Genomic DNA, 26,317 nt, shown 5'->3' on the forward strand with positions numbered 1-26,317 from the left:
TGAACAAGATACTGTTGCATAAAGTACCAATAGTCTGCCTACCTGCAAATACATGGAAGGCAGTGTTTGGAAAATTCTGGTAACATTGCGTATGTACACGACAAAAAAAAGACAAGGAAACATTGTTTTCTACTGTGGGAACATTTAATTGACAACTTAATCACATCATACATAAGTCCACAAGATGTATCGATAAGGAGTGCATATGTCCTTTTAATGGACCCTGCCACACCAAAGGTCACAAGAGGCTACTAAATATTGTCTAGCCTTGTCCGATACACAAAAACACCTTACACATTTTAATAAGATAGCTAGCTTTACCAACTTACAAAATCAGCGTGAGAAAAAGACTAAAAGAGGGGCATGGCTCCACCCCCAAAGTAGGGATGTGGCTCATAGAAGCGCCACCAAAAGGACGTTAATAAAAACTCCTTTCGAAAGTGGGAAATGTGACAAAAGCTTATTCCCAGTGGGGTGCGTCTCATAGAGTCCACCCCTAAAATAGGGATATAGCTTTTCGAAGCTCCACCCCCAAAAGGGGGACGTGGTTTTCAGAGCTTCGTCCCGAAAAGAAGACGAAGCTTTTGAAATCTACGCCCCCCCCTATTTTGTCACGAAGTAAATAGATAATACATGACAACATGGTTATTGATGATCTAAATTTCTACAATTCAAAAGTTAAACACCAATAGAACGTGAATCAGATACTTATCAGAAGTATTAACTATCTGTGTGTTCTAAAACCTACTACTTTTCATCTATAAAATGGAATAGTATTACTTGTGATAATGGAATTACGGTACAAAGCCAAAAATCAGAATTTTTCTCTCATGAATATTACTGAACTGTGCGCAATCTGATAACATATGCACCGATTTCTCCGCTAAGAGATACAAAGCATCCTTTAAATTTCACCCCCAGGACGCCAACAACAGTTCTGCACAATGCATCATCATTTAAACACTTTGTACAAATATTTTTACCCTCTGACATCAAAGCTATCAAACGCACCGTCCATTATGTTTGACCCAATTTGCATGCTAACACGTTTAATGTTAGGCAACACACATGGGCTCTCGTTGAATCCAAGTGATATGTGCCCTTACATTATCAATGGCACCAAAAGCCCCAATCTCAAAGTTAACATTAGTTTATACTATATTCTTAACAAACCTGTATTCTTAAATGGTCATGACCCAGACCCAGAATTCAAAGAAATCGAGAACAAAACGACTGTATTTTCCAGTACTAAATTGTATCGATCTCATCTTCAATCGGAATGTCTTTTATTGTGTCATCAGTGAAGCGTATTTGATGTAAACAGCTTCAGTTTTGGTTATTATTAAATTTACTTTCATTCCTAGAGATTTAACGCAACATAAATGAATCTCAACATGTTAAATTTCACAATTATCATGAAGCCAATTACAGGTTTTAGTGAAATAACACCTATTTATATATTATATATTTATATACTTTAAGTAATTTTTCAGAATTTTATTCGTTATTGAAAATGCAGTAGCAGTAACAAATAAATGGGCCTTGTAGAAATAAGTTAATTTTCTATTCCAATGAATCCATAACAATTTTTAATCTATGGTATAAAGTACCAGATGGCGATGCTCTATATTGCGGACAAACAGAGATATTGCTTGTACCGATAGAAACAAGCATAGTAGTTGATTACTATTTTAACTCACCCTAAAAAATTCATTCTTTACATTATTACAGTATATTTATGATATTTTATAAAATAAGTCACCCTTTAGCCTAATGTATATATTTTGATATATTATAATTAATGTTATTCTGAAATAACATCATCCAGAAATAATTACATTCTCTTATACGATCATCAACTTTTTTCAGTATACAATTTGCTACTTGAGAAAATAGATTCAACGAGTCAATTGAAAACAACATTACTGTGCATTCACTATCCAGGTGGCAATAGCCACCTGTAATCAGTGTGTGTATTCTGTATACTGTATATTGAAGTCAATGTTTTTCAAAAGTCTGTGTGCATGGATACATACTATTTAAATTGACGAGAGAGATAACAGAAAACGGTACATACAATTAAAAAAAGGCAACATGTAACAATAAGTAAAAACTAGTGATTTTTTAAAAGCTTAAACGGTTGTTTGTATATTACTAGAAAACGCCTGCAACGACGACACTTGTACACGTTGCATTTATTCTGTATTAATGCTTAAATTAATCGTTTCTACGAACCATTAAAGACGCTCTCATATGCTCTCAATATATAATATATACAATTTCCAATCAGGAGAAAAAAAATAAGCTGATTAAGATATTGTCGAACATGATTTAAATAACTAAAATGCTCAGTTGAAAAAGTGAAGTCTGATTTAGCACCTTCTAAAACACTAAAGATTGAACAAATATAAACCCAGTGAAAATGAATGGCACCAAGTACAGAATTGACATCACTGGTTTTTGTTGCTCACACTGTCCCAACAAGATCAGCGAGGGTTAACTACACGTTAATATATCAATTGTCGAGAAAAACACTTTCTATACACAATCCTACAAGGATGAATTTTTCCAGTAACCATAAATATTGCGAGTGTAGTGCGCACGATTGTTCCAACGTACACAGTGCAGTACGTTACCAGCTTATTTTGGGGCAAGTTAAATTCTGTCCGTAAATAAACTTAAAAAGTTGACAACACAATATGAATTTCTGTCAGGACAGAAACACGCACAGTTCGTTTTCTCTGGCATAAATATAGCCATTTACCTGATTGACAAACAAATTCTCAAAACCTGTCAATCGTGAAAAACTTTAATGTGCTACTATAGGAATTGCACGTCCACGATAACATACACGTACATGGGACTTAGTCTAACCTAGCCTAATCACGAGTAATATACAAGAATTAATACGCCATGCTTTAGGTGGGTGTAATGTTAAACTACGAAAATTCTCTCTCGGTCAAGAGAATTTTACCCACATATTATAATCAAATGTGTATTGAATATTTAAAATACAATTAAGAAATAAGATAATCAAAAAACATATCTGGACTAGAGAGAAAAACGAAAATATAAACATTACGTCATTTACATCAAACAAGGGAAATAATCTGTGTTCCATGGCATGATAAAAAATGCCAGTGAATTTGATAAAAAGAAACTATTAAAGTTACACTAATATATGCAGAACATATTATTCCACATTCACACTACAATTGTGTATTTTCATTTATCAAGCACTAATTAACAGTTTCAACCTCGCTCTGATCAGCAATAGTCGTCGATGCGAGAAAGCTAACAGTGAAACTATACGCACAATGTCTGACGGTGATCAGAGAACTCGGGACAACTATGTGTGTGTGTTAATGTGTGCACGCATGCCCAGTGAGTTGATATATCACTGTGTGATTATACTGGCATATACATGCTATACACACATAGTCCCGCGCTGTACCTCAATCGTAAAGGGTGCTCGCTGTACAAGAGTTCATAAACGCTGTGTCGGGAGAAGTCAATCCATTTAAATCTGAAACATGACCGTGAAAAATTGCAGTATTGTGCCGGGATCAAAAATGCTCCGTCAGTAATGTGAACACAACGAGAGGGTGGGGTAACCAATCCAGCACTCCTCTCACGACAGATTCCATGCCTAAAACATACTCAAAACAAATGACTGACTTGACAATTTTTTTCCTAGGTCTTTTTTTTTCTTCGTTATTTTTTTTCAAAGATTTTTTTAAAGTTTGAAATCTGAGCATTTGTACACTGTGTCACTACTAGATAAGACAACTAAAGCCCGTCTTCTCCTATACAGCCCAATTGAGAGCACAATTCACTACATTTTGAGGGCAGGGCAGAACCCATCATAGTAAATGAGTTAGGCTAAATATAATACAATTGCTAGTGAGAAGGGGAGGGGATAAGTCTGATTAATTCCATATCTTTAAGAAACTATCCCATGAGCCAGTAGCTACGGCCATTCCATCTTCTGTCACTCCCAAGCAGCTAACCCGATTGTCATGACCTGCAAGCACTCCTGTATAAAACAAATATTTAAATCAATTAATATTTATACCGGTTTTTGCATTTTGATTTGTTTTCTAAAATCTTAATCAGAAAATATCATGATAGTTTCATTGTTAAATATAAATACAATAATTTAAAATTAAATACAATAATGTTAGACACAATAGGAACATTCATACAATTCGAAATAAGCTCCAAAGTAGCAGTTTGTTCGGTGTAAGCCCTGGGTAGTGTCCTTGTATTAAGTTACTTCAACCTTACTACAGACAATTCACAATGTAATGATACGCGCTAGTGAACTAGCATTGTGTAGACACAATTACTTCAATGCTCACAGGTAAATTGCACCTTGTGTTAAGTATCATATTGACGCTCATTGGTAATAACGTGTGTATATTCTATGCATCACATAACTTGACCTCAGACTATGACCATCTGAATATTAAATACATAAATTAGACATTAAAAACAGGTACATACCGGCTCGTTCGCCTTTCATTGAGTCCCAAACGTTGCAGTTAAAATCATCATAACCGGCTAAAAGCAGACGACCACTCTTTGAAAAGGCCACGGAAGTAATACCGCAGATGATGTTGTCATGAGAATAGAGTGCCAGTTCTTGATCCGCGCGAATATCAAAAAGCCTACAAGTAGCATCATCAGAACCAGTTCCGAATGCTTTGCCATTGGGAAAGAACTATGGAATAAGAACAAATATTTAGTTAAAGATGTATTGTCCCCCTGAAAAAATAATTCTTGAAAATTTTTTGTTGAATATTCCATTTTAATGTAACATAATAGTTATCCACCTTGACGAAAAAACACCTGAAAAAACTGTAATTTAAAGCAAAAAATGGTCAAATTGGCTGCCAGCCAATGGTTTTTGGTGAAATTTAACTATTTATTTTGTCATTTTATAAGTGAAAACATTATTTTTTTTCTTTTTTTTTTCTACAGAAGTGATTAACTTTATTAAAACTACAAAATAACATATTTAAAGTCTGATTTAATTAATCTTCATTTTTTATGTTTTTGAGGGACAATATCTTTAATATTTCTATCAATTTGGGTGTAAAAACCTAGAATAACAAACATTCTTTTTATTGTAAGGAAGTTCTAGGATAATAGAGGAAAATGGTGAACTGCTATGACATTAATGAAAAATGCTGAGTTGGGAATACCAATACCGGACTCTGAAAACCGGAAATTCTCCTACAACCAGACGTTTCTAGAGGTCCAACATTCATTTTTACCATTAGAAACACATTCTGATCAGACTTTACAGAAAACCAGACATATTAGACCAGCCCAAGGGTATCTGGTATTGAGAGAGTTGAATTGTTATTGTTGAAATAAATAAATAAAATCTTCATGTAAAAAATTGTTTCCAATTTCCAGTATTATAAATTATTTTAAAATTCATAATCAAAAATGTAAATTTTTTAAATCAGGTAAATTCTTAATATCTTATTTTTTCGGAAAAATTAATGAAAATCATAATTATATATTTAAAATTGTGATTAAATTATAATTAATGAAAGAGGCAAAAACAAAAGTCAGAATAGCCATGAAAATAAATTTAAAATTATCAATTTATTTATAGTTGATCACTTAATAATAATTTCTTAACAGAAATGATAATTCTCTGTATGTTGACGGTATCAAACATTACTTCCAGCAATTATTCTATTAAAAAATTATACACATTTGAAATGAGGAATAAGAATACAATTTTTGTGTTTACCTGCGTTACAAAAAAAATAGACTTGATTTTGCAACCCCGCCTTACAAGCAACTTTACGGATTAAGGTGAATTAGCATGTACAAGGCTAATAATAAGCTAATGGGGTGAAGGATAGGTGACTGCACATGCTCACACTATGTAGTCATAATTACAACACCTGCAACCTAAATCTATTCTTTATATATGCAGGGAATATAATATAGTATAATACTTCTCTCCCAATACCACCTTTGGGCTGGCCACATATTATTATATATAACAACATGGTTTGTTTATTTTGTTTTTTTATTTCAATTATATTTTATGAGGGTGGTCCATCTAGCCGAAGCTGATCATTAGGGACCCTCACAAAAATACAATATGACAAGACATAAACATGCAACAATTAAAATAAAATTAAAATAAATAGAATTTATAAAGATAAACAAAATAAAATAATGCACAAAATAATTAGAATAAGAAGGAAATCAAATAAAACAATGAATTCAATTAAGTTAAATTGGCCATCTCAGAGAAAAGGCAGGAAATAGGAAGCAATTAAAACAAGGAGAAGATGGTTCTTGAGCAAAAATTTGAAGGAAGAGTAAGATGAAGCAAGTCGGATATCTAAGGAAGAGAATTTTTTCCGGAGTTTTCTTGAAAGTCTGGTATTCGGAATGTGTTTTAATGGTAAAAATGAATTTGGCACCTTTTGGACCTCGAGGAAAGTTTGGTTTTGGGAGTTACATTTCCTTAATTGACAATATGAAAAATGAATTTTTTAATTAAGTCTGATTTGATATTCTTCCTTTCTATTGAAAGAGCTAGTCTTTAAAGTTTGGTTCCCACTAGGACGCAATGCAAGTAAGTTGACCAATCACAAGCAATGGATTATCCTAATTGTTGCTTTGTGATTGGCCAACGTCGTTGCATTGCGCCAAAGTGGAAAACAATCTTATTTTCACTTTGAGTGAAACGAAAGAGAATAAAATGTGGAAAACTTACACAAACAGCATTGATATCGGATTCATGGCCTGTGAAAGTTTGTTTACACATGCCATCTCGAATATCCCACAATTTTGCAGATGCGTCGCAAGCTCCTGAAACAAATGTCCTACAATCGGGTGCAAGGGAAAGGCTCATTACATCGCCTGTGTGGCCGGTGAAGGATGTTGTTTGCTGTCCTGTTTCTATGTCCCAGAGACCACTGTAAAGAGGAGAAAAAGTATAAAAAAAACACATTGAATGTGTTTGTTTGATATTTACTTTTATCACAAAGATTAATCGATTTATGTTTATTGGTCCCTGTAAGGATGCAACATTGAAAAGAACTCTGAGAAAAGATGAAGACATTTTTGGTGGTACCTATAAGGACACGCCAGTGTGAAACTGAAAGATGAGTATATCATTTTTACATTTTTATTGTAAAGCTCTGTCTACACTATCCATCTAGTTTGACAAAAAAATGTGATGTGCCCATATACGAACATGCTGATGTCATATCACTACCATATTTGGGTATGTCACTACCATATTTGGGCACATCACACTTTTTTGTCAAACTAGTTTGATAGTGTAGACAGAGCTGAAAGAAATAATGGCGATTCATTTTAGACTTAAAAAGTGGTGCCTAATAATTTGATCAATAATTATTATTTCTTTTGCATGTGGCACAGAATGCAGAAGTTGCAAGTTATCATCACATGAACAGGATATGCATGCAGAATATGATAATGGTTGCTAAGGAAATAGTAAATTCCACAACATTTTAATAATTTATTTTCTTTTGCCTTGGGGAAAACAACCTAAATAAAGGTAGAAACTGTTAGTCATTAGGAAAAGACTTCAACATAGTGACTTAGGCTTACACACTCTGTTGTAGATGTAAGCCCCATTTATGTTACATGTAGACTTACAGAGGAAAATCGCTATCTAATGCCCTTTTCACACTGCATAAATTGTTACAACTTGTTACACCTTGTAACATATTTTTATCTGCTGACATATTAAATGTTTTCATACACGCATTCACAAACCTTGTGAAATCTCGGGAGTAGTATTGTCATTGTAAAGTTGGGGGCGCTTTTTGATTATTAGTGGCACTTTTCATAATGAATAAAAAATGGCACGCTCCAATACTTTGGTGTACTGTGATTGGTCAGTTAAATACCTGGACAAAGCACACATGCGCAGTACAAATTCGAGACATCTCGAAACCAAAGGACATGCCTCTTGCTGGTGGGTTCTATTTTCCTAACATCTCGCATAGCTCCCTAGTGAAATATTGGGAGAAAATTTCTACGCGTTCGAACATGGTTTCAACTTGTTACCTTTTGTAGATGTGGTATAGGGTAATATTTTTTATAATGTAATTGCTATCCATGTCAAATATGTTTATAAAACAATTATAGCAATATCATACAAGCACCCAAGCTCTCTCATCAATAGTAATACCTATCCTCACTCACCATGACATGTCCCCTGAACTTGTCACAATCTGACTATCATCAATGAAACGACAACAAGATAGATAACCTAGGGAAAAAAAAAGATAAAAATTAATTTATTTGATTACTAGGAATATTTAAAAGATAAAGCGAGATAAACAATACACAAATATAGTAAAAAGCTTGAATTAATGTAAATGTATATTGCCCGATTGTCGTGAGGATGACGATGCAATTCTAACACACTTTTTTTGTATTAAGTAATTCTACTTCAACAAAAAAACTAAACATTTTTTTTACTGAGGAGGAATAGAAACTATCCGTTTTAAGATTACAATCCAAATATTTAATCAATTTTTCTATCAGTTTTCATTTCTACAAAATTACACCTATTCTATAAAGTCTAGATTTTAAATATAATAAATGTATTTAAAAAAAAAAAAAATTAATTGTAACAATTTTCCTTATTGCACTAAAAAAAAAAAATTATTAACAGGCTCTTTTATAAAAAAAAATATATATATTAAAGACAAATTGTTATCTATGTGAAATAAAACCAAGGAAGGAATTAAGTTGAAGTGAAATAGATTTAATATAGCTTTTAGTCTGTTGGTTTATTTACACTACAAAGGAACAAAGACCTCATTATTATGCATCATGCATATATTCATAAGCAGACATTACGTGTCATCGGGTCGTATTCTAATTAAGCATTTTGAGATGAATTAAAGGCTGGAGTATCACAGACTGCTATAGTCATGGGAATATCTATTATTGATGAGCTTGTGAATGGAAGAAATTGTACTAATTACAGATTGTTTTTTTAACCACAGGTGCAATATACTTGAATTTAACTTTCTAGCCTCGAGAATTACAACATTGTTCAACCAGTAACAATAATTCCAATGAATTCATACACTTATTTTAATTTTCAACAATAAATTGAAAATGAGTTTGGTTATTGGCATAGGATATTTATTATACCTTCAAAAAATTGTAGAAAATACAGTAATTATGCCTTTTGTATTCTCTTAAAATTTTAAAGATTTAGTAAACTTGTTTTAAATAGCAGGATATGATTATGATGATTTGCTTCTTGTGGTAAGGTAATCTGCTGTAGATTTGTGAATGCCTGACAATTTGAGTAGAGTTCCTAATGCTTGCCTTTAACAATACTGCTTGCATTGTTGGCATTCTAGACCTACCACCACAATTCAAATAGTATTTTTGATATTGAGCAATAAAAAGGATTGAGATATGACAAATTCCTGTTTCTACACAATACTAGTCTATTTTGTAGTGATTGTAACCAGATCCAATGTTGAATTATTAACCAAGAGTATACTACAGTGTATTAGTAAAAATGTAGAGTTACCAATTGTACTAATTTCAATAGGAAAATTGTATCAGAATATAGGAACTAAAAGATACTGTACAATAATGAAAGCAGGTCAGGAGGTTTCAATAGGTTTAGATTTGTTAAAAAATGGGTGTGGCAACAAATGAAAGATGTCCGTGCATTGACTGTCCAATAAGGAAGTAGTTATGGAGGATTGTATGAAAAAAGGCTGTAGACAGGAATAGAATATTCAGTTAGAAAGCAAGACTATATTTTAAGTCTTTTAGGCACATGGCCAAAAATTACAAATAGTAAATTAATCACTGTCCTATCATAAATTAATCACTGTACTGATGATGAACTGGGATCTTTTTTTGCACACTTTTATAACTACGTACACTGGACCTACAGTTTATAGTCCTTATCCAAGAAGAACTAAGAGCGAGTCGGCCTCGAACCCATGCCGATATTATTGGCTCTTTAGGTACGGTAACGGAGCCCCTGCCTATAAGTGTGTGTATTCAGTATAGTTAAGCAAGGGTACTATTTTATTACTCCTTCACAGGTCTGTCTTATGTTCTTATTGTTATACTAACCAGTATGACCAGGTAGCTCTCTGCTAACTCTGACGTTTCCTTCCCTGGTTTTAAGGCTGTAAATTGAACAGATGTTATCGAGACCTCCACAGGCTACAAAATTACCGGATGGTGCATACGCACATGTCATTACCCAACTAGAACGTAGTGGAATTGCGTGCACCTAGAAAATAAAATATTTGAGTAAAAGGTACAGAAGAAAAAACACATCTCTGGTATCGTTGGAAGAGTTACTATACTGTAAAAAAAAGTAGGGACTAAGACTCGTTTTTCTTAGCCTCACCTAAAGTAGGCCTATCATCTATAGAATGTGGGCTGTGACAGTCTGACGATAGCGAACATTTTAACCAATTATGAGGGACTAATACTACTGTATGTATGAGCTTCAATCCCGTAATATACTGGGATATCTTATTACACGGAAAGTGGGCAAGTACAAAAAGGTCTTTTAGGAACAAAGAGAGAAAGAATGTTGCCATAAATTTCCATACGTCTGCATCAAACTCCAGATATATTGATAACGCAAAGCTAAAAAACAATTAGGATTGTTTACCTTGTTGGTTGTATAGGAATCCCAGACAATAAGTTTACCATCTTGAGATGCACTCACTAAATTTCTACAATCACTATTAATAAAAAGAAAATATTAAAAATGTATTACTCTTTTATTGTTATTATTTTAATACACTATTGAGCCAAGAATTAAATTCAGCAACAAACATGTCTAAAGCTGTCTACACTATCAAACTAGTTTTACAAAGAAAGTGTGATGTGCCTACAGTAAATATGGTAGTGGTATGATTAAATATGGTAGTGATATGACATCATCATGTCCATATATGGACATATCACATTTTTTTGTCACATAAAGTTTGATAGTGTAGACAAAGCTTAAGAGTCTAAAGACAAGGCACTGGCTCCCCTCCCACGTATTGTTTCCATCCATTGTAACAGAAAATGACTCGAGAAAATATAGTTAAATTACCAATGATGACTGTGATTGCCATAACAGCAGGTCTTGATTATTAATTAAAATATTAAATCTTTAGAATTAGTAGAATTCTAAATAGAATAACAAGCATCACACAGGTGTGTTTCATATTTGAACAAAGGAAGCAACAAGATAAATATTGATTTATTTATTAAGGCAGAATATTTTGTAGTAAATCAGTTTAGACATATAGAAACATACATTTGCCGAGTAACAATGCAAACAATAATACTGTTTGAAACATGTCAAATAAAATCAATATTAAATAATTAGAAACTAGAAAAAATATTTGATTTGGTTAATTTATTTAAAAAATCATTTTAAACCATTTGGATTGACATCATTTTTTTTTTTAATGAATTTTTTAAATAATTATTTTGAACACATGCAATGCATAATGTGCTTCTATGTCAACACTTTCTTTTAAATCACAACATATTTATAGCAAAATTAATTCCAAGCTGTTTGATTCTGGTGTATGAACAAATCGTATGCAATAGTGTGTGAGCTGCTTGCCATCATAAAGAAGCTGCATTTCCTTGTAGTTAGGAACAAAGTCCAAAAGAGTCAACGTATGGCCGGGTAACATGGCAAGCCGAGGAAACGCTAGGCTCTTCAAAATAATCATTATTTTGTGACATGCTTGGTTACAAATCGAGTATGTGAAGTATTAGAAGCACAGTGTTATGCTGTAACAACTGAAATTAGTTTCAAGCTTTGATTCAAAGGTGGCCTTCAAATCCCTTTTAATTACAGAATTTTAAAAAACAAAAATAAAGTTTCTTGTATAAATTCAAGGGTGTCATTTCAAGAGTGTTGACTGTACAAAGGTCAAGTTACAAACGAGCGGTAACGGTAAGCGGAAAATAAAAATATGTTATCTGTTAATCCTTATTCATGACCATTTTACACAAAACGGGCAGTTGAGCGGAAACACACTCGGAATTCTATGTGGGACCAACTACGAGGTTTTCCGCTACCTTTACTGCTCGTCTGTGTAAATTGGCCTTAATTGTAGTGAAATGTTTATATTCATTGTCCGATTAAATATTATATTATTTTGTAGGGGATACACATTAATGCAATATGGTTGATTATGTCAGTAAGCAGTCCAATTAAGATCTTCTATGCATAGAAAAATAACCCGTCTGGTCTGTCATATTTTGAAGGGATATACAATATGAAAAAAAGAATCATTACTGTACCTTGAATCCGATGCCCAATGCATGGCATATATTTTGGCCAAATGACCTCTAAGTGTTCTTCTGGTCCTCATTTGTATGCGACCAACTACTTCCAAGCTTTGTGTTACTGTGAATAGGGATGTGTCATTTACTGCTTTTCGGGCATCCTAAAACACAAAACAAAAGTAAACTATGTTACAAAATTGTATGCATATTTTGCTAATGTATACTGTATGGTAAAAACATGGCTAGATTTTCAATCTTTATTCAGTATTGGGGAAAAGTAATTGGGCACAAACACTGTTAAATTCTGTTCAGCTACAGGCCCAGATTAAGTATGGATTTCAATGAGTTTCACACGCCCTTATTTCTATAATTGTTATCTCATTACGAAAATTATGAACATTAAGATATTTGCATTATTTGCTGGACTAAACGGCTAACATGGGATCAAGTTTGTTACATTCTTTATCAGAATTATAGGTCTGGTGTTGTGAACAAATTTGGATCATTATAATATAGGAGTACATTTTTTTGTTGTTGTTCCAATTAAAGTATGGTAGATAAAGTATGAAATAAATGGACACAATGAACATGGAAGATATGTGATGAAATTTATTCAGATCCATGGAAACAGGAGGGGACATACATCGAAGTAAAACACAGTGTGCCCCAACAATGCTGGTGACTTACAGTATGGCCAGATTGTTAAACAATAAAGATACATAAAGATCAAATGGAACGTGGTAATACTTTTTTATTTCGTACTTATCTATGATTTGATTTGAATTTATTAGGAAAATCATCATAAAAATACATACAAAGTGATAACATAAATTACTGACATTACAAATACATTTATTTGTAATGGTCTAATGGTAGGTCTATAGTATTAGTTATGCATTTGTCTCCAAATAATGGACTAAAATCTTACAAATTACACAATAAAGGAACACAAATCACAAAATGCTTATTTACTGAATTTAATATCATGCTTTCACTTTCATATTTAATCACAAGAAAACAATTGGAAGTACAGTACATGTAAATATTTCCTGGTTGTCAATTTTAGCGGCAAAGCCTGCTAACTGTTCCACTCCTCACAACTTCATTTTTATTGTTTATGAAACAATATAAAATGCAAGGCTTTATCATGTTCTTGTTGTAATTCTTAACTTCACCTGTTTTGTTTCTTTCTATTGTACTATAACACATTTTTAATTCCTAACTTAATGCCTTATTTTGTTCAATATTCATCACAGATTTAAACCAAAGAATTCTCAAAAGTATTTAAAAAAGGCATTGTAAACAAAATTGAATTTGTTGAAAAGCAACAAATGTATTCTAAAGTGTGTCTCATTATAATACATATTAAGATTGTTTATTTATGTTTTAATATTCATTGATCAGAAAAGCTTTGTACCTATTCCACAAGAAACATTTTACAATCATTACAATTACAATAAACCTCATTAACATAATTACACAATACATGTCTTGTTCTTTGTTGTAACACTTCATTAACAAAGCATTCACTGGGGAGTGGTGATTGTATGAGCAGGTAAAAGTATTCTAATTCCTGTTCATCAGTGGGATAACAGGTCAAGGGTTATTACTATAACATTGACTATATGCTGGTAACATTACGAAATGTCTAAGCTGAGAATCTAATGAATAATTTGAATTTAGTTTTAATGTTCCAATTCGTTGCAAGTGAAGAAATGATTTAATAATAATAATACTTATAACCAACAAGTTCAATTCAAAAGTAGTATTTCTCTTGTCAAGGAAGTCCGAAAAAACTAAATACAGTGCTATATATTTAGCTATAATTTGAGGTCAATAAGGAAGCAAGTTTGACCTTGACTGACAGGAAATGACATCATGACAGAGAAATAAAATAAGTTTTCATCTTTAAAAAATCATGATTTTGTTGTCAAGACAACATAAAGCTATTTTCCTAAGAAAATACAATGACAAAAGTGCAATTTTAAGCTAAATTAATTAAGTTCAGTTAATTTGAGCATTGAATGTACTGTAGTGTTGTAGAAAATATCAAGCAGTGTATTCAATTACATTAACTGTGTCAGAACAAAATGTACTGATTTATTTAATCCATTTTAATTTATTAAAGGTAGAACATGATGAGTTGGAAGATTGCCATTAACAATGCACAAATACAAAACATTTCATATTCGTTTCGTAACACACCTACAGTACCAAGTCCATAGAACCTTCATCAGTAAATAAGCAGCTTCAATCTTGACTCTAGGCCCAGTCAAAATTCTGTCTCACATTTTTACCATAGATGAGTTTATAGGCGGATTTTCATCACTCAATATTATTTTAAAAATAATTTATAATCTTGTAATCGTTTAAATGGGAGAAAATAAACCATCAGTAATCAGTAAAGCACATGACAGGAAAAATAACAAGGATACACATACACAAATTAATATTCGTGTGTTTTCAACCGTGATAAGAACGAAATATCCAACTGTTTAATAAAAGAATTAGAATTCCTCTAACAAAAATTGTCCACAAAACAAATTCTTTCAATAGATTCATGAACAATAAAATGCATCTAAAAGGTTAAAAACTAGCTCTTTACCTCAAATAATTTGGTTCTGCAATTTCTGAAGAAAAAAAAAAGATCTGTGTGCAGTACTCTACACACCCTACAATATTAATCCAAAATATTACTTTTTTAAATAAAATATTCCTACAGTAATTAGTAAAATATTATAAGTCAAATATATTATGGGTGTCAGCTACTACTTACTAGGCTTAGTTCTTTACACGTATCCAACCAATAAAAACATAAAATTAAAAAAAACTTACTAAATTCACTTCTGATTAACTACTAAAATAAAAAATATAATTTAATCAATTGAAAACACGTTCTTGGTTTAAAGAATGTTGTAGAAAAATGTTATGACCCATAATTGTAGTAGATCTGGAAGTTTCTCCTTTTCTATGTGAATTTTCAACAAGTCTAAGCATTTTCTAGTTGGTCCCTACTTCTATGTATGAATTTCAAATTAGAACAGAATCATTCCGAGTGTGTTCTGGCACAGTGCTACAAACTCAATGCGTTATACAGTGTGTGCAGTGCAGCATAATAATGCATACACTAGTTATATACAAGTGATGCTGTGGGGTTTTGGTTTAAATCAAATTCATTGATGCAACATCTCTAGTTCTTCACAAATTCATTTTTTAGATCATACTATTAATTTACTAGATGGCCTCTAGTTCTACATTTATCAATTCAACTATCATGTGAGTTCATTAAAGTAATAACAATCTGGCAGAAAATATATTATTCAATTTTGGGCGGTGTCCTTCTGGAAACTAAATTGTTTGGTGTTGACTTGTTTCGTAATGGATACTATTACTACTAACCTTTCGCATCAGGACAGTAGATGACAGGGTATGGTAGATAAAAAGGAAACAGCATTTTATACAAAATATTAATTTGTGTATAAGCCCGGTATACTCTGTTCCATTCATTATTGTTATTTCATTACTGTTTTTGGTCGATTTAATGTTCGGTCCGATGGATGAATCAGTGTGTATGACGTTATTTTGAAACTTTTCAACAATTAAAAATGGCCGATCTGTACGAAGGCGATGCATGTGGTAGGTTTAATTTTATCATTTTTAGTTGATTGTAAATGTAAACCTAATTATTAAAACATAATATTCTTCTCGTATTAGTTCCATTTAAGGTTTTGATTAGGTTTTAGTTTCATCCTTTTAAACTTTGCAAATGTTAGACCTAGCCTGAAACTTCTCACACGCCCACCAAGTCTACGTGTACAGGGTCTGTGGAATATGTCTAGGAGAGGAGCTTGTGTCTCAAAATAACTGTCACGTTCTGTTAATTACTGTCCCCTTCGCTTACCCTCTCGATGCGAAACCTCTCTATTTAGTAAATTGCAGATATTAAAACAAATAAACTGTCATTGTTGTTCCTCCTGCCTATAGCGAACTTTGTGAAATATGAAATGAATGTGCACTTTTTGGTCACGATTTATCGCCCTATACTGTATAGTTTATGAATTGGCAAGTTTTAGACTGCTGATGGTGACCCTAAAGGAAAATTCCAATGATGGTGTAAAGGGTCTTTCACATCTGTTTCGGAATGGTACCAACAAATCAAAATTTAAATGTTTCGTTTTCAACGTACCATGAGGCTATGCGCCAATAGATAAGCGTGTTGCCGTGTAAAAATGAAACATTGATGTTCGATTTGATTTGCCGGCGCCAGAACAGATGTAAAAGATCCTTAAGATTGGAATGTTTACTGTGATCTTCTCATAATAATTCAGTGCGAATGAGGATTAAGTAGGTTTGCGGCGATTCACAGGATGTATGGTTCAACTCCTACTCAGTACAAGAATTATTCTGCCTTCAAAATAAGTGCCACTCCCTATCCTGATGAGATTTATTATGCATCCTCTAAGTTTAAAATAGTCCAACATTGGATCATAATCAAATGTAACCGATCATTCTTTAAAATTAGGGAAAAGTGTGTCAACCAAACAAATTGCTCATCCTTTTAATATGTTTTTCAATATCCCAAAAATGGTACCACAAAATCTGAAATGGTGCGGCAATATGGAATGCCATTTTTATGCCAAATCAATCATTTATTAAAATAGTCCAACATTGGATCATAATCAAACATAACCATTTATTCTTTAAAATTAGGGAAAAGCGGGCAACCAAACAAATCACTTAAATGATCTGTTTTTTAATATCCCAAAATTGGTACCACAAAATCTGAAATGGTCCGTGCAGCAATATGGAGTGCCATTTTTATGCCACATAAATATTTACTGTAGTTTTAAAAAAGATCAACTTGGATGGGATTTCTGAAAACTACTCCTTTTGTAAATACATGATATTAAAAATATTATCATTATTATTATTATTAAAAATTTATGGTGTTATATAGCGGTAGACGTTACCGGTCCACTATTTCTCATACAAATAGGTTTCGTAATAGCTTTTATCCAGCTGCCATTCTGGCACTGATTGCTTGTCAGTATACCGGTACGAGAGTGATGCGACACTTTGCAATTGTTTTTGGTAGTTTTTCATTTATCTGTTTCTGTATAATAACTCAGAGCAAACATAATTTATGCATATTTTATATGCAAATGACAATAAATGGAAGTAAATTTCCACTGATGAATGAATGAACTATTTACTATTTTAAACCAATTCATTCATTACTTTGTTAAAATCATAAATCATGACCATAATGATAATCCATAGTTTAAACAGTTTCTGAACAATGCGTTCATCATCATCATCATCATCATCAGTACGGCACATCTCATTTTCCGCTGTCAATTGTTGTCAAGAAGCAAACACAGTCCTTTAGTGAGTAACACAATCAATACAACAAACATTCTGACGTTCTATGCTGAAATAGTTACTAAGCACATAACCTTGACAACAAAAACAAATGCATAGCGACCGCTAAGCAGTTAAATGAAATTTCCCCTTTAGGTACATGATGTGCTACAATTGCACGCTACTGAAAAGAGGACTTTGATTAATTGCTTCTTCAACAATGAAACAAAATAACCCCAAAACAAGCGATGGACTGTTACTGATGCGTTTCTATGGTCACCGTATCAGTGGTATCAAATCGTCATTGTAAGATGTGGTTTTCTTTTATAAATTTAACAACGCTATGTTGGCGATTGTGTGTGATAACACAATAAACTTGGCAGAATAAAATATGTCATTATCATTTGAATTTGCCTATTATGTTGCAATCATCAAACTACAGTATCTTGCCATTGAAATAAAAGATCAAGACATTTTCACATTGCATGTACAGTACATCGCTATTGTTTAGGCAAGAATATTATTATTATTTTAAATTTACTTTAAGGTAGGATTTAAATTAGCTTAAGCATTACCTATGCCCCTACTGTAGTCCTGCCTTAGGGTCTGTTTCTATTGCATAGAGACTGTTTATTTCAAAATAGATTTAAAATATAGTTTTTATATCGACTGCATTTCTGCCCAATTTTTGTTCCTAAATAACCTTTTAAATCAGTGGGTGGCTGTCTATGGAAATCGTTCGCAGTACCCAAAATGCATTAGGCTCTGGCGGTCAATTTAAATGTTACTGTAGTGTAGTTGACATAAGGTTAGTGGCTGTCCATCAATAACCGTTGCAGCTAAAAGTGGCACAGCAATAGGTTAAATGGCGTTCTACTGTTGTAACACAGAATCGATTAGGTATTTTTAACCGGTTATTTTCATGCAGCAGATAAAGGACCTTAGCATTACTGTATTCTCAGGGCGGCTTTATTCGTATGAATTCCAATTTAAAAATGATTTGAGAATTGTTTATATGCAATGAATTTGTGGTGACAACATGTATGATCAAGATGTGGATTATTATAATAATACTTAGTAAAAACAATACCCTACAAAACAATCTCTACACATACAGTAAGAAGAAAGGTTACATTGTACAGTACTGTGTACGATGAAATAAATGAGTTTACTAATATAGTACACATTATTTCATCTGTACACACCAAAAATAATTTCAAAGAAAAACACATTCAGAAAAAATAATAAAAAAGTCAAAAAAGGATTTTATTATCAGGTTATTATAAACTAACAACCCCTTATTCAAAAGATCTAAAACTCATCAACACTGGGAATGTAGGAAAGAATGAGAGGAAGTATTGAGGAAAACCCTGGTACAACTTCCGTGTCACTCCTCAAACTTTCATGTTTTGCTTTAATTAAACCACAAAAGAAAGCAATTTTCTAAAGCTCTCAATACACAGGTTAGATTTTTTCTTTAATCTACCAAAGGGACCTATATTTGACGGAATGACAATGGTATAAATAAGTCTGATGGTTCACAATCTAAAGTGGGTGATTATTTGGTTACAATTGAATGACTTGTTGGAATTTATTGACACTCTTTATGCACAGTATGCCTAGATATACATTCAAAACACAAAAATTGTACAAAAGTGTCACCATTATAGCAATATTTCCTCATTGAAAATGCTAACCTGCTTCACCTTTCGACATTCAATTTAGTTGAATATCAGTTCTACTTTGCTAAAAAAACAGTCAATTTTTCACTTCATAATGAATGTACAATTACTTGTAAAGTCATCATTATGATGTAAATGTGGTAAATGACCGCAAGGCTGCAAAAGAAACATACTATTTGGAGATAAGGTCCAGGATAGAACAGCAGCAATTAAAATAACCTACAATAAGCTGAGGTTTAACTCATCATTCTATATACTGTAGGTGCGTGAAAAGTATGATGTAGACACTAAATGATTATAATTTAACTGCATATCCAATTCAATTTTTAATAATTTTTAGTTATTAAATACATTTTTAGAAAAATCGTAGAGCCAAAGAATGTAAAATAATATTTCACATTAAAAAAAACACCCTGTATTACAAACATAAATACTGTATGTTTGACAACCAAGAAAATAGCACTTTTTCAATACATTCATTCCTACTCTTATCTTTTGATTTTAAGATCAATTACTAAAACATCAAATATAGAGATGAAAACCATTTTAAACAATGGAATATCTATTGTTTAAAATTGTCATTGTGAATATCTTACAATACAATTAGTCTAAAATAAAGTATGACCATTGCTACCATAGCTTATCAAGAGAAATTTGAAAAGACATACTTTCTAATAATTACATTCAAAAACCTATTTCAATTGACGAGTACATAATTCTACTTTAAAAATTGTGGCGGATTCATACTAATACCGTAACCACACCTTTTGTACAACTTCCTAAATTAAAGTACTATATAGGATTTACAATTTATACTCAACTTTGACCTTTAGACGTTTATTCAATATTAGTATGACTACATAATAATTATTATAGTACAAATGTTATAGCTTTACCATACTTTCATTAACTTAACGATTGACATGGAATGTCAGAGGCCCGAGTTGGACAATTTAAATTTTCAGGTAACTTTCCAAAGGCGTGCCCAAACAATAGAGGGTGCTGCAATAATGTATTCCTTTATACAAATAACGTTATACAGTATAAAAAGCAAACAAAGATTAGTGTATTGTCGGTACATCACACTTTCCAGGTGTGTTAGGCCTTGATGTGTTATTTACAAACAAAATCTTTTTCATCCAACAGAACCGCCCAGTTCCATATTTTGGTTACATCCTATGTTTTAAAGATATGTCTTCAGATCCAATAAATGTACTTGGCTTAGCAGCTTATAGATGGCTGTTAATTTGTGAAACAAAGGCCTAAGTAATGCTTTTGTTTCCTGTGAAATGACATTTGTTTGTTTGGGAAAAATAAATTTGGGCCTAGATCATCAGATTTTTGTTTAGGGGAAACTAAAATACTGTATAGTTTCACGGAAGCAATGGCAATACTGTACCTAGCAGATTGTAAGATCAATTGTCTTGCACAAGACAATTCAGCATTGTCACTACTTATATTGTCACAACCTGTATTGTCACAACAATACAACTAAACATTTTTTAAGTCCAGGTTCCTGTGGTACAGTAGTTCTATGAAATGTGTCAGCTACTTTGACAAGCCTAGTTTTTGGTGAATTGACTGTACCCATGACATTCTTGTAGTTAGTAGGCTTACGACTAATTTGTTATGGGACTCCAGTTAAAATACAAAAATGAAGTAACAACTTACTCTAATTTGGTTTTTGAGGGACTCTGCCTCTTGCCTTAGGGTCTCCAATTCTGAAGTCATCTTTGAAAATTTTTTAAATACTGTGAAAATAAAAACATATTTATTAAATGTGTGCACAATAAAACAGGGTAAATCAGAATAAAACTGTGATGACTTGAATCTCTAACGTTTGTATACTTTTACATTTTTAATTTGAATTAATGCAATTTTCTCAGATTTCACCAAATTATTGGGTCACACAAAAACTATGAATGTACTCTTTTCCTTTAAATATTGGAACTATAACTATAATTCTAATTTACACTGGTTTAAAAGTAGATAAAATATTTTGTAGAATGAATAGGAAAATTTTCTATAGCAGGAATAATAATAGTCATAAAAAATTAATTCTTATTCTTAACAAGTTTGAATGAATATCATTAACAAAACAGATACTACAATCATTGAGTTACACATTCAAAGTGCACGACAATATTTTAACTTACCTATATAGAAAATTGAAAAAAATATCTACGTGCTGGGTGTGCTCCAGGGAACCTGAAAAAAAAACAAACAAATTTATATTAGAAAAGTTTAGGATGAGTGTAAAAAAATTAATAAGGATGGTTGGAAAAAAAGAGAACATCCCATATGTTCATGTACCGAGTTTTCTAGGGTGTGTGCTTTGTTGAACGGAGGATGGGTCCACATCAATTACATACTTGAAATTTGTATTTTTTCTCTCAGGGAAAATCGACCATGTATTCATTTACTACAATTAGAGTTAAATAATACAAACAAAATTATAATTTAACTGGGTAGGAGCACTTACTGCAAGGCTGACCTACATACTACTTCTACAAACATTATTTTTTAAAACCAACAATAATATTCCAAAATAATATTTTTGCAAGTAATCATTAATTTCTACTTCGACCTTGGAAAGGTCAAATTTTCAGCCAAGATCTAAAAGCACAATGAAAATAAATTTTCTTGCAATTGTCTCTATTTTGTGACATACAGCAACATCGTTTTTAAGTTGGTAGTGTAACAATTGACAAAAGAATTGTTTAAAAGAAACTGCTCTTCTTGTGCCATCTGGCAGATCACAAAACATTTAATTTCATTGTATATAATAATCTGAGTAAGGGAAAAATGGGTTGTTATTGTAAACCTTGCTAGTTGTTGAACGGATGACGGCCTAATACATATCACTGTTATGTGTATTACATGTAGCTAGTAGTAAATGAATATTTTTTATTTCGATTTTAAAGCGGTTGTATTTTTTGTATAAATTTTACAATAACACACACGATACAATTAGGTGAACGAGCCCACGCCCTCAACATGTTATCTGGCCGCCATTGTAGCGTAATGATGATTTTTTTAAGGTGACGATGGATTTCTGAAGGTGCTGAATTATAAATTGATTAAAAAAGGTTATAAATTTTTTTAAATATCGATTTTTTACAATTGTATGCATACAGGATGTTGTAGACAACTCGTCAATAGGTTGGATGAAGTAATTTTAAGGGGTGGGTACGAAACTACATTAGCGCCAAAAGGATTATACGTAATGTTCGGCAGCAGCCGTAAAATTACAGTGTTGGCACCAGGATTATGTAGGTCTAGGCATATGTAACATTCGTATACATATTTTTTAATATAGGCCTACATTATAATATACCGTGTGTTTTCATATTTGTACAATAAACTACAACAAAAGGTTTTTTCTCGTTTTCATATTTCTTTTTCACCACCATTCCATTGGAATATACATACAACACTGCAGATAATACAACTGCAAATATCTGGAGTACTGTACCTATTATATGCCCACGACACAAACGTATGCCGATGGCGGCATTTCGCGAGTCTTTGTTTTATATATACATCTGTATTTTATATTTTTAAGTTAACGATTGTAAGTGGTAAATTGTAGAGTTGTACTGTATTAAGTCTCCAAATTAAGTAATCTATAAGTTTTTGTTTTGATATTAAATTATATTAAAAAAATGTAATATTGAAATCTCGGAGAGAGAGAACGCTCTATTGCCATTGAATAGACCATTTATTTACAGTAGACATAACAATTGCTAAAAATCTACATTAATATTCTCAAAACTCGGTAAATTATATTCAAATGGACCAGTCAATCTAACAATCATTGGAATAATTTGTTAATCCCAAATCTAAACAGATGTAGCCAGGGAAGTTAGGGTAGGTCAGAAACAAAACAATTAAGCCTACTTTTTATTTAGATGTTTCTTAGGTAGGTGCTAGGTTACATTTACTTAGGGTGGGTAGAATGCTTGAAAAGCTTTTGACAAGGTGGAAAGCTTTAAAGGCTGTGTTTCTTACATCTATCCATAACAATTTAAATTCTATTAATTCAACAAAGTAATCAGCAAAACAATTTTCAAGTAAATCTTTTAGTTTTTTCACAGTTAGTAAATAAGAGAAAAAACAACTCGGATTCAATTTGTGCCAAAATCATTTGCATTAGAACATACAGTAGTGTTATACTGCACATGCTCACAAATCTGAAACTTCAATCAATGTGAAGTCTACAAAATCATATTATAACTTGCAGTATGTGTGGGTTTGTTAATTAATGCATTACAATTAGCCTGGCCGCCAGAACATGCCCAGGAGAGCACATCTAGATAATAAAACTAAATTAATGTAAATGCTTACAAGGCAGCCAGAAAATAAATCAACATACATTACTATTATGAAAAATAAAAGACAAAAAAAAAGGGGAAAACTATTGTGTTGGCGACGCCCCACCGGCCCGAAGCATAAAAAACTGGAAGTTGGCATTTGCGATTATGAAACCAAAATGTCTTCTTCACTAAATTGGCAAATGTATTTCACCTTCAATGGACATCAAAAAGCGAGGAACATGCAACAGTGAATCAATCATATTATATAATAATATGCGATTATCAATTTAGGGACGCAACTAAATACACGTTTTGATTACGCAGTGGTCAAGACACATATGTGTGTGTGTTTTGATTACGCAGTGGTCAAGTGTTATCAAATTTTAAACACCCTCATAATTAATGGGCTCAATTTTTGGGATTAACCCAAAACCTGGCCAACAAAATTTTGTAAAATTTGGCCTAATTATTTTTCGTTCCGTGTCATGCACTATTTTCACGACATATTAAACATTTTTAAAAAAATAGTACAGAAAGAAAATACTGCTTTGTTTGTACGCCTAAAACCTACACATAGGTAGATTGTAGGACATTGTATTGAACGTACTCCACAAAGTATTTTTATTATTTATGTGTCGATCAGTGAATCATACAGTACCTTGGGTTAATATACACAATTGTCTTATCACCACTTTTGGGTGTTTTGTTTTAAATTGCACATTAAACCAGATGTGAACTCATATCGATGGCTATCGCACCGTTCTATTGCACATTAAATAATGTAGCTTTAATATAGATTGAAAGCTGCCGTACGTTAGTAAAATTTTATCTATCGACAAATGTATACTGTACATACTGTAAAAACAGACTGCCCTACAGGCAGAAAGGTACTGTAAATGTCCAGTTAAACTCAATAAAACTAACTGTAAAATTCAACAATTTATGCATTGCATACATTAGTAATGAACTGATACAATAACAAAAAACAAATTTGTATTCGCATAATAGAAAAAAATGAATGAAAAAAAAATGGTGTCTGCAAGTTATGATGGATGATGCAGGCATATCATTATGACAATTTATTTATTAGTAATTACACTTATTGAACATGAATTATTTATTCAATTACAAATAATAAGTTATTTTCTAAAATCTATGAGATACATGCATAATCGATCGAACATCCAGACTGACAGCCAGTAAAGTCAAGCCTTTCCGTATAAAATGTCCTTGCTGTCTGAATGGGCTTGGCTCCGCACCAAACAGGCCTCAGCCCAGAAGAAACAGAGAGAACGCTCTATTCCCATTTATCCACGGTAGACATCAGTAAATAATTGATAAAAATCGACATTATTCATTCAAAAATGCTCGATTTAACTCAATTGCTAGATTCTTCAATATTTTCTATACGAACACTTTACCAAGAATTACGTTCCAAATTCACGGTTTATACAGCAATAGCAGATGTATCGTAAAATGTCCAACTCCCTCACACAGTAAACACGGCGGCCATCTTGACACAAACCAACACCCGGCGTCACAATGCAAGATTATTTCTCTTAAAATGGCTTGAAATTTTAGGTTATAACAATAATACGCTTTTAGGCTGCAACGGAACTTACCCTAGAACTATACTCCTTCAAGAAAAGTCCTTATTATTTTAATTCTCTGTGTTATTCCCTGTCAAAATGAGTGTGTTCCAACCATTACAGAAACTCTATCATTCGCACGGTCAGGGTGGGGTCCCTTGGAAAATGGTCACTTCTAGCTCCTGAAAATGATGATAGAAACCCCTCACTGCTGCTGAAAAAAGAAAATGAATTTAAATATACAGAGGGCGTTATCAGCTTTTGGAAATAAAAACTAAACATATTAATTTTTAAAAGTAGGTAACGCCACAAAAAAAATATTTAAAAATCGAACAAATATAAGTTTAACTGAAATGCCGGTGTTTACAATTATTTAGAAAATACGGTACTAGCAAGAACAACATGTAGGCTACGGCAGGAACTAAATTTTGTTTATTGCTCTGAACAATCATGGTGCCAGGATCAAGTCCTTCCAAAATAATTTTTAAAAATGTAAGAAAAATCACAACACACAAACGTGATTTTAAATTTAAATCATCATCCCATATAACATAACTAGGGAAAGAAAAATTGAATTTATTCTTATGATAAAAAGTATGTGAATATTTTGAATTTCGTCAAACTACGCCTATCCATGGTGATGTAATATTTCCCTGGCATATCAAAATCAAATCAAAGAATAAATGCATGAAATATTTTCAGTTCATTTTTAAACACGTGTTTATGCAGAAAGGGGAAATCCCTACACGCAATATCTAGCACGCGCGCATACCTGTTTACGCGACAAAATGCTAATAATGCGCGCGAATACTATAGACGATTATTTATTAGTTAGATAGAAAGGAGGTCAAGTAGAAATGTTACGGTGACGGATTTTCTTGGAGAAGACTTTTCTGAGAGGCAAATACAAAATATTCTATATGTTTTCATCTAAAATTGTTTATTAGGTCTTTTATATCGAAGCATCACTACATGATCAATATTAAAATCAAATTAAAATAGTACAATCTCAAGAAAAAAAAGCAAAAAACCATCGTTTATTACTTAATTTCAAGTT

At 32.3% G+C, this 26,317-nt stretch overlaps 1 protein-coding gene across 1 annotated transcript; it reads right to left on the bottom strand.

The window, feature by feature from the left end:
- Positions 1–122: 122 nt before the first annotated feature.
- On the bottom strand, positions 123–25,453 carry LOC144858779 (guanine nucleotide-binding protein subunit beta-1). The gene is made up of 10 exons (XM_078714893.1): positions 25,294–25,453; positions 21,512–21,563; positions 21,027–21,106; positions 12,328–12,473; positions 10,685–10,757; positions 10,132–10,294; positions 8,218–8,284; positions 6,755–6,956; positions 4,507–4,723; positions 123–4,036 (listed from the first exon to the last, which is right to left on the bottom strand). Exons 3-10 carry the CDS (start codon positions 21,084–21,086, stop codon positions 3,930–3,932), a joined length of 1,035 nt encoding a protein of 344 aa, XP_078571019.1. The 5' UTR covers positions 21,087–21,106; positions 21,512–21,563; positions 25,294–25,453; the 3' UTR covers positions 123–3,929.
- Between the last annotated feature and the right edge of the window lie 864 nt (positions 25,454–26,317).

This window comes from Antedon bifida, chromosome 2 (genome assembly GCF_963402885.1).
Source record: "Antedon bifida chromosome 2, ecAntBifi1.1, whole genome shotgun sequence".
In the NCBI taxonomy this organism is placed as follows: Eukaryota; Metazoa; Echinodermata; class Crinoidea; order Comatulida; family Antedonidae; genus Antedon; species Antedon bifida.

Excerpts from the sequence above, each read along its gene's own strand:
- LOC144858779 (XM_078714893.1), bottom strand. The coding sequence starts at position 21,086 with ATGACTTCAGAATTGGAGACCCTAAGGCAAGAGGCAGAGTCCCTCAAA. Across the intron at positions 10,758-12,327 it reads CATTGGGCATCGGATTCAAG|TGATTGTAGAAATTTAGTGA; the intron begins GTACAGTAATGA and ends TTTTATTAATAG. Across the intron at positions 10,295-10,684 it reads ATTCCTATACAACCAACAAG|GTGCACGCAATTCCACTACG; the intron begins GTAAACAATCCT and ends TTTATTTTCTAG.